This window comes from Acanthopagrus latus, chromosome 16 (genome assembly GCF_904848185.1).
Source record: "Acanthopagrus latus isolate v.2019 chromosome 16, fAcaLat1.1, whole genome shotgun sequence".
In the NCBI taxonomy this organism is placed as follows: domain Eukaryota; kingdom Metazoa; phylum Chordata; class Actinopteri; order Spariformes; family Sparidae; genus Acanthopagrus; species Acanthopagrus latus.
Genome location: NC_051054.1, coordinates 16,499,546 through 16,514,119, shown reverse-complemented (window position 1 = coordinate 16,514,119; position 14,574 = coordinate 16,499,546). Strand labels below are relative to the sequence as shown.

The 14,574-nt window shown below is 43.1% G+C and overlaps 1 protein-coding gene across 1 annotated transcript in view; it reads left to right on the top strand.

The window, feature by feature from the left end:
* The window catches only part of dlgap2a (discs, large (Drosophila) homolog-associated protein 2a), a 174,405-nt gene that overhangs the window by 10,300 nt on the left and 149,531 nt on the right, over positions 1-14,574 (top strand). The window contains exons 2-3 of the mRNA XM_037071440.1: positions 1,641-1,695; positions 2,790-2,837. Of these exons, the coding sequence (XP_036927335.1) occupies positions 1,641-1,695; positions 2,790-2,837 (103 nt within the window). The remainder of the gene's footprint in view (positions 1-1,640; positions 1,696-2,789; positions 2,838-14,574) is intronic.

Below are 14,574 nucleotides of genomic sequence, written 5' to 3'. Positions count from 1 at the left end.
ACAAGCAATGTACACCAAGTTTGCTCAGTTAAACCAATGTGGGAAACACTCGTACAAGAATAAATCACAGACAATATCAGGGAGATTTAGGCATGAGCTCTAGTGATTCTAAGTGATCAAGTAAAACTTGATTGGATAGAACCAGTCGTTCAAGTCGTTTTCTCTGTTAAGTAGATGTAATAGTCCCGATTTAAAGTGAGGGAGGTCATACATGTCCATTCACACTGAACCAGAGGGTCAGGCATGAAGTGAGTTGACTAAATTCGAAGGACAAATGCAATTTTATGAAGTGTTTCTGTGATGGCAGTATTACCTCTCCATGTGCTGCCGGTAACGTAGAAAATGAGACAAGATGAAAAGGGTCTTTGTGCTCGAGGCCCTCCTCCTGTATGAATGATGTAGTGGGTTGATATCTCATTGAACGTCCCCCCGGAGACGAGCCACACGGGTTCATTTCTATTTTTTATTCCGGGTCTTTTTCTCTCTTTCTCGAGAGGTTCCTCCATACACGCTCCTCTCTTTAATTAAAAGGGACACTTATCTGATCGGTCCTGTTCTCTCGCACGGAGAAGTAAAATAACTCTGGAGAGACAGAGGAGCCGGAGATAACCACCAGGTGAAAATGTAAAGGAATGTTAACACGTTCGCCGGGAAAAGAGACAGAGCTGAGAGAAAGAGGGCGAGGTCTGTCTATATTACGAAAGTCAAACAATGAGCCTGTCAGTCAGACACAAGGACAAAGAGGCAGAGATAGCACCTGCTGAGCCACCTCCGCATCTCTTCTTCGCTTCTGCCACCCTGCACTTCTTTCTAGTAGAATTTCTGCACATTTGGGCCTTGTGAACGCCAATAATGGTATTCAGCGTCAAAGCGAAGCACAAAAGGAGTGTTGTCATATGAGGAGATTAAAACAGGATGCTCTGCCTGCCCTGTCATCACCTGTCTTCTGTTGGCTCGCAGGAGACGAGTGAACGGCGGCAAAATATTAGCATCTGAGACAAAACTTTGGATTGATTAAATTTTTAGAGGACTCCTCACAGAGTAGCTTGTAAGCATGCATTATTGATTGGTATGACCACCCCAGGCTTGTGAGCAGTGCAATAATTGGCCGTTGTATTTGCTGCTACAACAACTTCCTGGCATAGCGATGCTGCTGATGGAGCAGAGAGAGCTTCTAAAATTGGCCCGTCGACGTGACCAGTGCCAGATTGACTGACGCAACGGCAGTATTTTATCTCCGCTCATGGATTGTCGGCGCATCGCATTTTCACACGCCATTTAACCCACCTTTGACTGTTTGTAGATTGAATCACGGATGCACAGTTGGAAAATAAAGCAAAGAATATTCCAAACACACATATCCACACCGGGACCATCATTTAGTGCTCCACTGCTCAGAAGAAAAGGGGGCTTGGATAAATACGGGAGCAGCTCTCCCTTTTGATGCAAATGGTGTGAGAAATGGGTGTCTGTTGCCACCCTGTAAATGTGGGTCTCAGCATGGTTCGGTGCTTTCTTCCCTCCGAGCTCCACCTTGTTTATCTGCTTTGAGCTGCTGTGATATTAACATCTCTCTCCCCCCCCCCACCCCTCTCTCCCTTTCTCTCTCTTCTACCACCTCCCTTGTTGTTTCTTGGAAGGTGTTGCCAGGCATACTGCAGAAGCATTGCTGTATCTTACCAGACAGGAACACAGGTAAGGGCCAAACAGATGTCCCCTCTCCACTAAACACAGCAGTCACACACACTCAGCGCTGAGACAGAGAGGAGCGAGGCCAGTCATTGGGACTAATGAGCGGGCGGGTGATGCCGGGGTGAGGGTGCTCGGTGGGTGGGTCACATTTGTCTGTCTACCTGTGTCTGTGTGTGCGCCGAACATCTGTACGCTCATACATCGTCCGCCACCAAGACGCACTCTGACGATGTTCACGTTGTTTATTTAAGTAGTGACTCAACGTGTTCTTGCTATTTGGCCACAAACTGATTGCTTTAATCTTGTGATTCTTACCACTGAGTACCATTGATCGACTGATGTCAAACATTGGCAAGTTCCAGCTTGAATGTAGGGATTGTATATGGTAGTTAATGAAGACTGTCATAGGCTGTATTCACATCATTTATTTCACATTTTATAGACTCAATTCAAGACTAATCATGGAAATAATCAGCAGTACAATCGATAGTAAAAGAAAAAATTGTTGCCGCCCTCTACACAAATCCAGGGAAGATGCAGAGGCACACATGTCACCATTACTGCGGTGGAACCTCCTGACAATATCCATGCATTTGAATTCCATGTAACTGGTTTATATTTATGTTTATTACAATAAACTGTGGCTCTTGATTGATTATGCTAGTTAGCTAGTACAGTAACATGCACAGTACAGTGTATTACCATGAAAGTATTATTTATGAATGATACACAGTATTTCATCAAATGGAATTATCACTGTTGTTGTAACCAATGTCTAGTAAATGAAATATAGATAGGTAGATAGGTTAGTCCAACTTTTCATTATTTTGTCACTGTGAGCAGTATGCAGTGGACGCTGAGTCACTACAACTTGCCACCGCAGTAATGGCGGCTACACTAGATGGCAGAACACACAAGTCTGCTGCCGGATTTGTCAATATTGCAAAACGTTACCTCTAATGATTAAAAAAACCCAAACATCTAAGATCACAGAGTTCTCTGTGTGGCCAATCTTACATGTCAGAGGGAGGGGAGCGGTTTTGGGAGACAGTTGTTGCGAACTTCTGATGATGACAAGGTTCTTCACATCATTGCAGGTGTGAAGAGGTTGCTGATGAAATTGAAGAGCAGAGAGATATACTCAGGTACCTGGCTGCAGTCCTCACAATAATGACTTCTTCTCTCTGTGCGTTCACTTTTTGGCGACTCAGCCCCTCTAACCTCTCGACTGCAAGGAGACTGCATGCACATGGGCTCCCACACCATCCATCCCACTAACAAAACCTCACTAATGCTGCTCCGACGGCTGCCCTGCGGATCGCTCGTTTGTCAGACTCATGGCCATTTTGTCATCTTAGTAATAGCTGCTATCTGCAGTGATCTTGTGTCCTCTGTTTTGCGCTTTGTTCTGCAAACAGTGCAGGAGCGGTGTCTTCCACGGTGTGTTGTGTTTTCTCAGACACATCGCTGGAAAGCTAAGTGCGCGCACCCTCCCCAGGTGTGAGACACATGCTGAAGAGTGGCGCAAGGGCGCAGCAACCTTGGCGATAAAGTGAGAATTGGAAGCATCTTACGAGTTTGAAGTGTTGCTCGGGAACTCCGGGTCCAAACTGATAACTGTGGAGCATCTCGCAGCGTGAAATAAGTGTTCGACGGGGCATAGGGACGAGATCATCTGCACTTCAGCAGATAAGGAACCTGTAAATCAATAGTTTTTCTGGTATTTGAGCATAAAAGTTATGTAAGCCAGTCCTGGGCCAAGTTTAAATACAACCCATGTTATTTGGGTGCTAGGTGGCTGGGGCTTGCACTCATTCAGCTGTCCTCTTTTTGTGCCAAGCAAGTTTAACCACCAGCATGGAAAGCGTGTGCAGATTTTGATTATATACAAATGTCAGCTCAAGTTTTTGTGGAATCTTTCACGAAACTTAATTGTCCCAGTAGAGGACGAGTTGCCGTGTGTTTAGTTAAGGTGGCTGGCAATCAATGCATGAATATGGAGGACCCATGGGTGCACCTCTCCACTGGTCTCAGAACAAGGTGTTCTGACAGAGTGGACACTTATTAAAAAGCCTTATTAATATGGATGTGTGATGAACCAAAACTTTCCCAGGAATACTTTAGCAGACATGTCTGGAATGGAGAGCCAGTTGAACTCAGTTCTTCACGCTTGTGACCAGCATGAGTGCGTGTGTGTGTGCGTATGTTCAGGCAACATTGTGGGCATTTTAACAAAATCGACAACAACATCAATTTGACTGCGCTTGCTTGCAAATTCCATTTCATTCTGAAGAAAATGTCGCTCCTCACTGAAGATGCATTTATTCTGATAGATTGGGCTGTGGAGAAAGACACAGCACGCGGCACTTCTCTTGAATGCTCAGCAGCGGTGACTGAAAACAACTCGAACCGATTTTGTCAAACCACCTCGCCCAAAGTTCATAGATCACCGTCCAGCCATCGTCCTCCATCTCAAACACAATTCAGAGCTCTTACTGAGCGGCTTCAGGAGAGGCACAGTGACACAGCTGCTAACAACCTCAGTGCTCCCAGTAGTTTCTGTATTTGTGATGTCTGTGTGTCTACCTTGGCATCCTGTCTCCATGGCAACACACTTTGTGGTCTCAGTAGTTGCAAAGACTGCATTGTGTCCTTTTTTTTTTTTTTAATCAGCACATCCTCTCACTGCTGATTTGGTGGTGCGCAACCGTTGTATTTGCATATGCTAAAGCGACAGCATAAATTAACACCGGCATTAGAGGAGGCCGCCCGTGAGTGAGTACAGTAGCGTTGAGTCAGTGCTGCCTAAGGAGAGATGGGACGTGTTAAAATTTAGTGCATGGGGTTTGAGGAAAGAGAGGGTAGAGCAAGAGGAGCGGAATATCTGGAAGATGATGAAGAGCAAGTAAGATTAGAGGAGACTTTGAAAAGTAATGGCCTTGAAAAGATCGCTATCTCCCGCTGGTGAATATGAATAAAACGGCCGCATTGTGTGTGTGTGTGTGTGTGTGTGTGTGTGTGTGTGTGTGTTCACTCCTGTACATGTCTGCTGCTCCACTCCACTCCATCGAGCGACGGGCGCCCTCTCCTGGACGGTCTCCTCGGCTCTCAGGGAATCCATCTCCCGCTCAGAAACACTTCTCAGTCAGCTCCCAGCTTCTGTTCCTCTGATTTTAAATCTTGCGCACAGAAACTGGAGGGATGAGGCTTATCGTAATCTTACACTCTCCCTGTTATCAGTGTGTCCCTCTGCTCCTAATGCACTCCTTAAGTGGAAGCCTTTATTGCTGATGAGCGCTCGGCATTTCTATGCCACAAAATTCACTGAATGTTTCTATTTATAGATACCAATCAACGTGCAAATGTTTCACCACTCTGTTTGCCATTTTTCATGTCCACGCTGAACCTCTGGCATCCTTTTTATCGTCTCTTCCTGTTGCCTGCTAAGAACCACTCTCCTGCTTTGGCTTTTTGTAAAGAAAGTAACTGCTAATTTATGATTATGTAACTTGCTGGAACCCAAACTCTGATTCTTGGACAAGATACAGACAAACATGTTCACTCCCCCCTCCGAATGAGCAGCAGTGTAGTTTTGCGCAGTGAAGATATACAGATGCACATTACTTATGTCACAATCATACTATGAATGCAAAGGGACATGCTGACTAGTGCGTTCTGGGAAGCCCTTCTATCATTCATTGCAGTACCTGAACACTTCTGTTTGGCATTCATAGCCTTGTATCCTCATCGATTTATTTTCCCCTGGGTCATACAACCCGCCTCTACACACACACGCACGCACATGCACATGCACACGCACGCACGCACGCACACACACACACACACACGCACACACACACGCACACACACACACACACACACACACACACACACACACACACACACACACACACACAAACACTAACTGTTGCCCTGATTTACAATTCTCATGTGCTGTACTCTGTGTGCAGGTAAGTACCTTGTGTACCTGGTGTTGCTGTTGCTGTGTTGCATTTTTCACTATTAGGATTCACATTATTCACCATGAATATTCTTAGGCATGCATGATTTGTGGTGGAGCATGAAAAACGTTTTTAGGTTGTGCATGCGCCTGTGTTTTGTGTGTGAAAACAAGACATTCACTGATGATGGCATTTGATGCGACAGGACAAGACACATAATAAGTTGCTGCAGTTATCTTCATTCGATTTATTTAGTCTGAAATGTAGATCAGGATTTATGCAAAGTGCAAGCAGAATGACAACAGCTTAATGTCCTAGTTAAATCTGCTATTACATTAACAAACAAGAAGCAACATTAAAGAGTTTTGGAGAAGAAATTCAAACTGAAATTTAAGATTTACAATAACAATGAGGTAATAATGCAAAAACAAAAATTCCATAACTGAACTAACAAGCTATTCTCAGAGGAAACTAAGATTCCCGGGACACTGTTTGAAGCTAGAAAGATGGCAGGGTCCGCCAAATATAAACAATTAAAACATGATGAAACTGTGTTGTCCTTTAAGGTCAATTTGTTTATTTAGTCATTCAGTCATGAAAACAAAGAGAGCTTGTTTATTAATTGTGTTAAACATAAAAAATCAGTCAATCAAGATCTCTCTTTCCTCTTCCACAAAACTACACAGTGCACCTTTAATGTGAGTGCTGGTTATAAAAAAATGCTAATAAGAAAGAGAAGAACACACTATTTCTAAATCACCATTCCAAATATGTATTATTTATTTTCTTGTATATACTTTAAGAATGTCAGCATCCATATAATGGACAAATCGCCTTATTGTTTCATCCAAACAGTCAGAGTTTTCTGTCATTGAAAATTAACTGGTTAGCTTGAATGCTAGCACAATAATTGTTGCGTTACCAGTAACAAAACTTCATCAGCAGTCTTACTGCCCCTGCTGTGTCTTTTGTGCAAAGGGTTTGTCTGAGGACATGTTGCCATGGAAACACACTGGCCAGGAAGACTTGGGGACTATGGAGGAGATGTTAGTTAGAAAAGCAGGAGAAGTTTCTAAGAGATGAAAATCAACACGACGTTTTGGAATTGAAACTTTTAAGTCCTCTTAAGAACATCGTAACATTCCCTGTTTGGGGGATTTCTTAAAATGTAACGGCAACAGTAAGAGCGCCATCAGTGTCGGATGCATTAAAAGTTTCTGTCGTGTCCTCCGAACCGCAAGCATCTAATGGCTCCTCTTATTGCCTTACTTAGCCACCGTCCCGAGTCACAGCACGTCCATCTTAATGCTTCACATGTCCTGCCCGAGTCTCTCCGTCCCGCTGTGAATCTCACTGACACGGGAGTGAATCAGCAGCTGCTCTATTAACTTGAGTAATTAACGGGCGAGCTGTCGCTTTCCCTCTTAGTGTGTCCAGCCTACTTTTGTGAATGCACACACACACGCACACACTGTAGACAGACACATACATTTCATGAACTCACACGCCCTCAGTCAGTCAGTGCACACGTGCACAATGTGTCCTCTGGCACACTTGATATCAATCTGGAACAAAGCGCCAACCGGGGAGAGCCTGTCTCTTTCTGATAGCTCTCAGAGGCCTTGATGAGGCTGACTCTGTATGCTCTTTATACATCCAGACGAAGGAGAGAGACTGTTTTAGAAAGATACGGAGCATACATAAGATCTATGAGCAACATGAGCAAAAGAGCAAAAAAGAAAAGAAAAAGATGAGCAAAATTGCACAATGATGGTGAAAAATAAGACAGCAGAATGAGAGAATAAGTGGAGCTGACTGAGGAAAGTGAGGGGAAAGAGTGGATGTGTGTGTGCTGCAGGCCTTCTGGAGCTCTCCTCATGTCTGCTAAACTCTCGACTGCTGTAGTTGATAATGATTCCTGCACTATCTCTCCTCCTCAGCCTTGCCTACTTTCTACAGTTCGTCTGCACCCTCGACTCCCCCCCCCCCCCCCGCTCCCTCCTCCCCTGCACTTTCCTCCAGCACCTCCAAGGCGTACCCACTGAACTGTTACAAGAGTGGGTAGCTCTGAAAACAGGAGCCTCCTCCTCCTCCGGGCATCCGTCTCTGTGAGAGCGGAGTGCCGCAGCAACAAATTGATTGTAAACAAATATGACACAGGAGCATAATGGATTCGAGGGGGAAAGTCCACGATGCCTTTTGAACAGTGATCTCTGAAACAGCGCATGCCGGTCAAGGTGCAACTCAGCTGAATAGTAATGTCACAGTGCTTGTTGAAAATGATCAAACACTGAATTCAGGTTGAGGCAAGCAGTGGGATATGGCACTATGATCCTGTGTCAGGGTGACAGTCATTGTGTGGCTGATATTTTATTTGTGTTTATTTGTCAAAATGTAGGCCTGTGTGATCTGATGATCTCAGGTGTGATACCTAATGTTGAATCCTTAAGTGATAGCAGCATGCTTGTTAGGATATTGGTAGCTTGTTACTGCTTGTTAGATTAGCTTTGAATGCTGTTAGCTGGTTGTTGTTAACAGTGCTTGGAAGGTTTCTTCTGAAATGTAATGCAAATTACTAGTTACCCTGGTAAAAGTGTAATAAGTAATTACGTTAATTACTTAAATAAAGTAATGTAACTTATTACATTTGTTCACTTTTCTTAATATTACAACTGATTTGGCACCTAGCAACATATGGAGCCAAAGTTATGTCCTGAACACATATAAATAAAGTGGCAGTGCTGGATGTACTTCATTTTATGTGACTGATTGCAATGTATCCTCAGGTTTGACAACAATTCTAACAACATTTCCATTCCTTTTAACACAGTATATTATTATATCTGAGCCCTTTTCTGATTTCACAAGGAAAAACATTGTTGTATTTCCTGCGTTCTTGTCCGACAAGGTGGTCGTCCGACTTGTGGCCAGCTGGCACGATGTGCATAGATCTGATCGATGGAGAGGCGGTGACGATGGACCCAAACGGACATAGCATTGTTACATCTGACTGGTCACTCCCAAACACTGAATCTTGTCAGATGATGGCGTCAGTTTCCAACGTTATAGACAGAGGTTTGTTTCGGTGAAGATGGGATTAAAGTGTATTCAAAAGGTACTTTCAAGGTGACCTGAGGGCGGGGTGTCAACTGTCAGCAGACTCGGTATTAATATTAATACTTGGCTTCCACAGTAATGCTCAGCAAACTCATATTACTGTGTGTGACTATTAGAGAAAATCCCATTTCTGTAGTGTTATCCAAAAATGTTCTACTCTCAGCGTGTGTTTTTGCCAGTGTGCTGCACAGTTACCTGCCCATGAACGTATTAGTGAGTGCGCACTTCATCTCTCGGTCGGGGACTTCTGTCATTGAACTACACAGCGTCTGACTGGAGGACAGCTGGTCTCGGTGGACTGTCTGTCTGAGCTTGTCCCTGACATAATGAGCGAGCTGGGAATATGCTTTGATTAAGCGCTGACTCACTCCGTTCCAAGCTGCTCATTAATGGATGAATGACGGTGGCAGGAAGTGAAAGAAATGGAAGGTGGTCCTGTTTTAGTTGCTGTGTTGACAAACCTCTTAATTCCCTTTTAAATCTTTGTGACTTCCTTTGTGATTAAGAATGAACCTTCAATCTCAGCCGAGAACCTTGTGGTGAGACAACACTGTCAACTGGCTGTTTCCAAGGTCTCTGTATTGTTTGTTACAGCCTGACATGGGAGCCTGTAGGTCATGTCAGCATTACTGCATCAAATGAAGAACCCATTTCCAGAAATCCTTGTAGCTTGTTGTTGCAAACAGGACGTTGGTCTTTTTTTTTTTCCTTTGGCCAAAATTTTTGTTTTTTAATTTACATTAATTCATTCTTGGAATCCCTGGACTTGGTGTTGGACTTTGTGAGATTCATCTTGGTCTTAAGACCACTTTTGGAAGGGCCCGTCCTGTAATTGACCACATTTGTGGTGACTTGGTCTCAACCCCTCAAATTCTAGGTCTTGTCTCGGACTCAATACGCTCAGGTTTCTGCTATGACTTGGTCTCACTTTAGGTGGTCTCCACTACAACACTGCCTGGACATGTAACTCCAGTTTAGCATCAATGCATCTTATCTTAAATTGATCAATCTGTCCAGCAGACATGATATGACGTGAGGTTGCACACAACCTTTGCATCTTAATCAAATAATAACAATAATAGTAATAATAATGTTGCTGCTGCGGCTCATTGGGAGACAGCTGCATGTAGCCGGCTTCATGAAATAGACAAAAATTGGGGTTGCAAGGTGACACGGAAGGCTGGCTCTAAAAGCGCACCTGAAACCTGGAGAGTGGTAGACCGGCTACATTGTCCAAACAAAGTCAGACAGTGTCGTGCGTGTGTGTGTGTGCATCTGCGCGTGCATGCTCAAAGGTGATAGTGGGAATAGCGAGCTGTCTGCTATGCTCTAATGGTCTCAAGTGTCAGACTTTGTGTTGAAGCTCACCGCAGACTTTGTTTCACAGTTTGTCTGTGTATAGTGTCATCTGAAACGACTGTCTGTGTCAGGAACAGCTTCTGTCAAAATGAGGACTTTGGAGTCTTTGCTGTTAGGTAAAAAATACCTGTCACTGAATCTTTCTTTTGTGTGGTGCCTTCACCTTACACACACCGACGTCAGACTGCAGAGGATATCTGCTCGGCCCGTGTGTCTAGTTCTCGTGCCCAATGTTCTGAACATGTTTCTCCCGCTGCAGCAATTACGCTAAAGTGACACCATTCATTTCAGCCCTCATTATTATCACCGCAGCTACGCCGAATAGATGGCACCCATTTGGCAGCCCGGAGCGCTCCGACACCTGACAAGGAGAGCCTGACTGAGCCCCACCTGTGTGTCTGAACAGGCTGCAGGCGAACACTTAGTAAACCCTTCTCTCCATTATGCACGGCACTTTTTATTTGTCTTGTCTCTCCACATTCATCATCGTGTTTCCCCCCCGTGCACACATTCAGATGCGTCCACCGCCATGGCCATATAAAAATGAGTCAAATGAAAAAAACAATTTCAACCCAAACATTTGTCTTACTGTTTGCGCTGTCAGATGTTCAGGTACTCAGAGGGAGGTGATAACTCACACGTTCACTTCATACTGAAAGAAACATTTCCTCCTAACCTGTCACTCAGCGTTGTTGTTCTTTTTAGCATTTGCTAAAAGTCAATTTTTATTTTCCGTGCTATTGCTGTGACGGATAACAGTGACCGTGTTTTGTAACAAAATCAGTTTGTTTTCAGAGGATGTGACATTATCTGTGGATGGGCTGTGGCCGGCAGGCCAGCGACTGGCTGTCTGGCGAGGCTAGCTGTGATTCAATTAGCCAGGATCACAGTCACAACAAATACAAGGCAGGAAGTCAAATACCAACAACCTGCTTTCTCATCCTCTGTTGTCTAATGAAGGACATGAATGTGAAAAATGTGGGGTTACAGCTAGAAAGTATTTTCATTTTGACTGAAAATCAATCAGCCCATTGTTTTCTTGATTGATAGGTTATTTTGTCATTACAATTTCAGAAAATACTCATACCCAAATCATTTTTAAGAAGTTGCCTATTTCTGATGATTAACAAATCAATTAATCACCCAATCCTTTCAAACCTGTACTGTCGTTAGAGTAAAGTAGTCATACATGTCATGTACATTATAAAGTAATTATAAAGCAAAGGATTTCTACGTCTTCAGTGGTAATTTTAACAAGTTGGTAAAGGATACATTGAGTCAAAAATAAAGATTTAGTAGTTATCAACACACCTCCATGATGATGGAAAGTCCAAGTTTCACATTCGAGAAAACATTTCTGGAGATTTATATCAAAAAAGCATCCTCCTGAACCACAGAAATAGATGGAAAATTGTTCAAAATGTAAAAAATTTGAAACCTCACCCGACAAGTGAATCCAAACTTGAATGGAAATGCCCATGTTTGAACGATTCCGATGTGATGAAGTTTGCTTTATTTCATCCTTTCCGTTCACTGCACCTCCTTCAGCAAGTAAAAAAAACAAAAAAAATGCGCCTCTCCTTTCAGAGATTTGAGCTAACATTTTGTATTGACGAGAGGATTTGTTGATGTACTCACTTGATTGAGCAGCTGCTGTAACCAGTTCTGTGAGGGATGTTTGTAATCAGGCTCAATTCTGTCGGGAAGATTTGTTTATTTTGCGGTAGGCTGATAAATGCACTGATTTATTGGGTAAATACACTGCAATGTTAGTCGCTGATTCATATTGCTATTAGGAAAGCATTCTTCTCACACTTAACTATACTTTCTTATGTTTCTTTCGACTCCTGGCTGTCGTGAACTTTTTGATTGGTCTGGAACATGTCCTGCTCCTACCATCTGTATCTACCACTCTCCGTTGCCTTTTTTTTGCCTCCCTGAACTTTTTGACCATAAGGTTTTCTTTTGGTTCGTGCATCAAGGCGCCCGTCTCCATGAGGCAGCTGAACCACATGCTCTGACGACTCTCACGTCCAGCCGAACACCATTTGTTGAATATAATTGAATGTGTTTATGCCTGGAGGGACCGGCGGATCAAGGCCGCTCCTCCACTGCTCATCCTTCAAAATAATAATCAGAAAAACAGCATGGAAATCATCCCTCACACTGTTTATTAACAGTCTTTGGGCTGATGGTGATCGTACACTAATAACAATAATGCAAAGATAAATACTTCGCCAACCTCGTCTTTTCAAGGACACGGAAAATAAGACTTCGGCTGTGCCTCTCTTTGAAGTTATTACTGACTCAGGTGTTTATTACTGTGAGTGTTTTTCAGAGAATTTCTCATATTTTTCTTGATGTGTCATCAGTTGCTTCTCTCTGTCAGGGGAGTCATTGTTTCTGGAGTGACCTGCCCCTCTCTGTTTTCTCTTTTTATCACACTGCCGCACACAAATTGGCATTTTTGCCTCTTTGTGAAATCTCCTGCAAAATCCCTTTATCACGTTTGCAGTTTGGAGTGGGTTCTCAACAGCGTCAAAGTATTTGTGCTCAGAACATGTTCTTCCTTGACTTATTGACCAATCATTTCAGCAATCTAGGAGTAACTGGCCACTGTCACTCTCGGTGTCCATCCTGTCTGCTCCATGGCACCTCTTACAGCCGGAGTCAGACCTCCAGCCGGGCAGAAGATAGAATGTGACCAGTGTCAACCTCATTCCACAGCTAATCAGGATGATTCACCGCTGAGGGTTCGTGTTTAGTGAGTGTAAGAGAAATTGAGGAGAGGATAGATACGGAGAAGTGTAAAAAAACTATAAAAAATTAGCTCAAACGAAGTGCATAAATACCTTCAATTGATAACGAAACCCATTCATCAATTCTTAAGTATATAAAAACCACAGAGGTCTTTTGTGTTTTTAATCCCTTTTGATGCGCTGTCTTAAATGTGTGGACATGCTTATTCAGTCATGCAAAATGGGTCATTATCCTGTGAAGCTAAGAAAGCAGTGCTGACATTCTCTATTGATGCCTCTTAATACAAGAAATTAGCGACAACATTTGACTTCAGCAGGTAGAATACAGTTGAGACAAGAATAGTAATACTAATATGTTGCAAGAGTCTTTATGCTAGGATAGGCTAATTATCCAATTACTGTACAAACTTACCTTTTATAATACTATTGTTTTCAATGGCTACTACATCGCTTGAATCAAAACCCACCAAATACCACCAATGTTAAACAACAACCCTATCATAAAGCCATCTCCTACAAGGCATTCGAGGCAGATTCAGGCAAATTTCCCTCATGCGTTTGTCTTGTTTCCATTGACGGCAGCCACATCACAGCAAAAGCTACATGTGGACCTTTTTATTTAAGGAGTGAAATTAAATGAAATGTCACTGTTTTATCATCTAACATTCAGAAGACCAAAGCAGATATGAGCTGACAATCCAAATGTCAGAATTAAGATTTATCACCTTGTTGTAGTGCCGCTGAGGACAGAGTGCTGACAGATATCAGTTGCTCTGTTCCTAGCTCTCAGTAGTTCAGAGGCCACATAGAATTTGACTAAATTGCATTAGTAAATCTACTGCAGCGTTGACTGGATGGTTTATTGATGCTGAGTTTAGTGGGAGAATAATATGAAGCAGCAAATTCAATTCCTTTACCGCTGTGATGACAGATGTTTGACAACAGGCTTTCATTCTCTCGGCCCAAACCTCTGAGTCTCACTGTGGGACACCCCTGCTGGGACAAGCGGGGGAAACGACCGAAACATCCACTGAAAACAGGTTTTGATATCGAGATGGCTCCGGAGATTGAGGCAAGTTAGTCATACCTGAATCTGATTTCCTGCATAGCTCGAGACAAGAAAAACACCTGGGAGAATGAAAGGAGAATCCCGAGGTGCGAAAGGACGTTGTGTTACTCTGAGCCAAGGTTGGAATTAAGAAGTAGTTCCACAGTTAGGACTATGAGCTCCCTCATTCGGGCGCTTCAGCCTGTGGTCTCCATGTAGAAGCTGGCCTTAAGTCAATAAAACTTTGCTGTACTTTGAAATGTGGCATTTCTCACCTGGACTGTTTTGTGCATCAAACACTACCTCACCTGACATCACTGCCCAACATTTCCCTTTGTCTCCTTCCTTTCCCACTGCAGCTTCTGTGCTGTTTCTACACCTAGGGATGGACTTAGCACAGAAATATTTTTTAGTGTGGCTGGAGCCCTTCTAGTACATTAAGTTCTGGCATGTCATAATAAAATGCATTTTCATGCAGTTTCATTTTGTGCCCAGCTTCAGTGATTGACTGATGGCTTTTTTTCTAATAATATGAATGATAAATACAGGATTAATTTCATTTGTTTACAGAGTACCCCTTAAAATGATGTTAGCACTTCTAGAAATTAATTTATATAAAGTGAAATCAGAATCATGT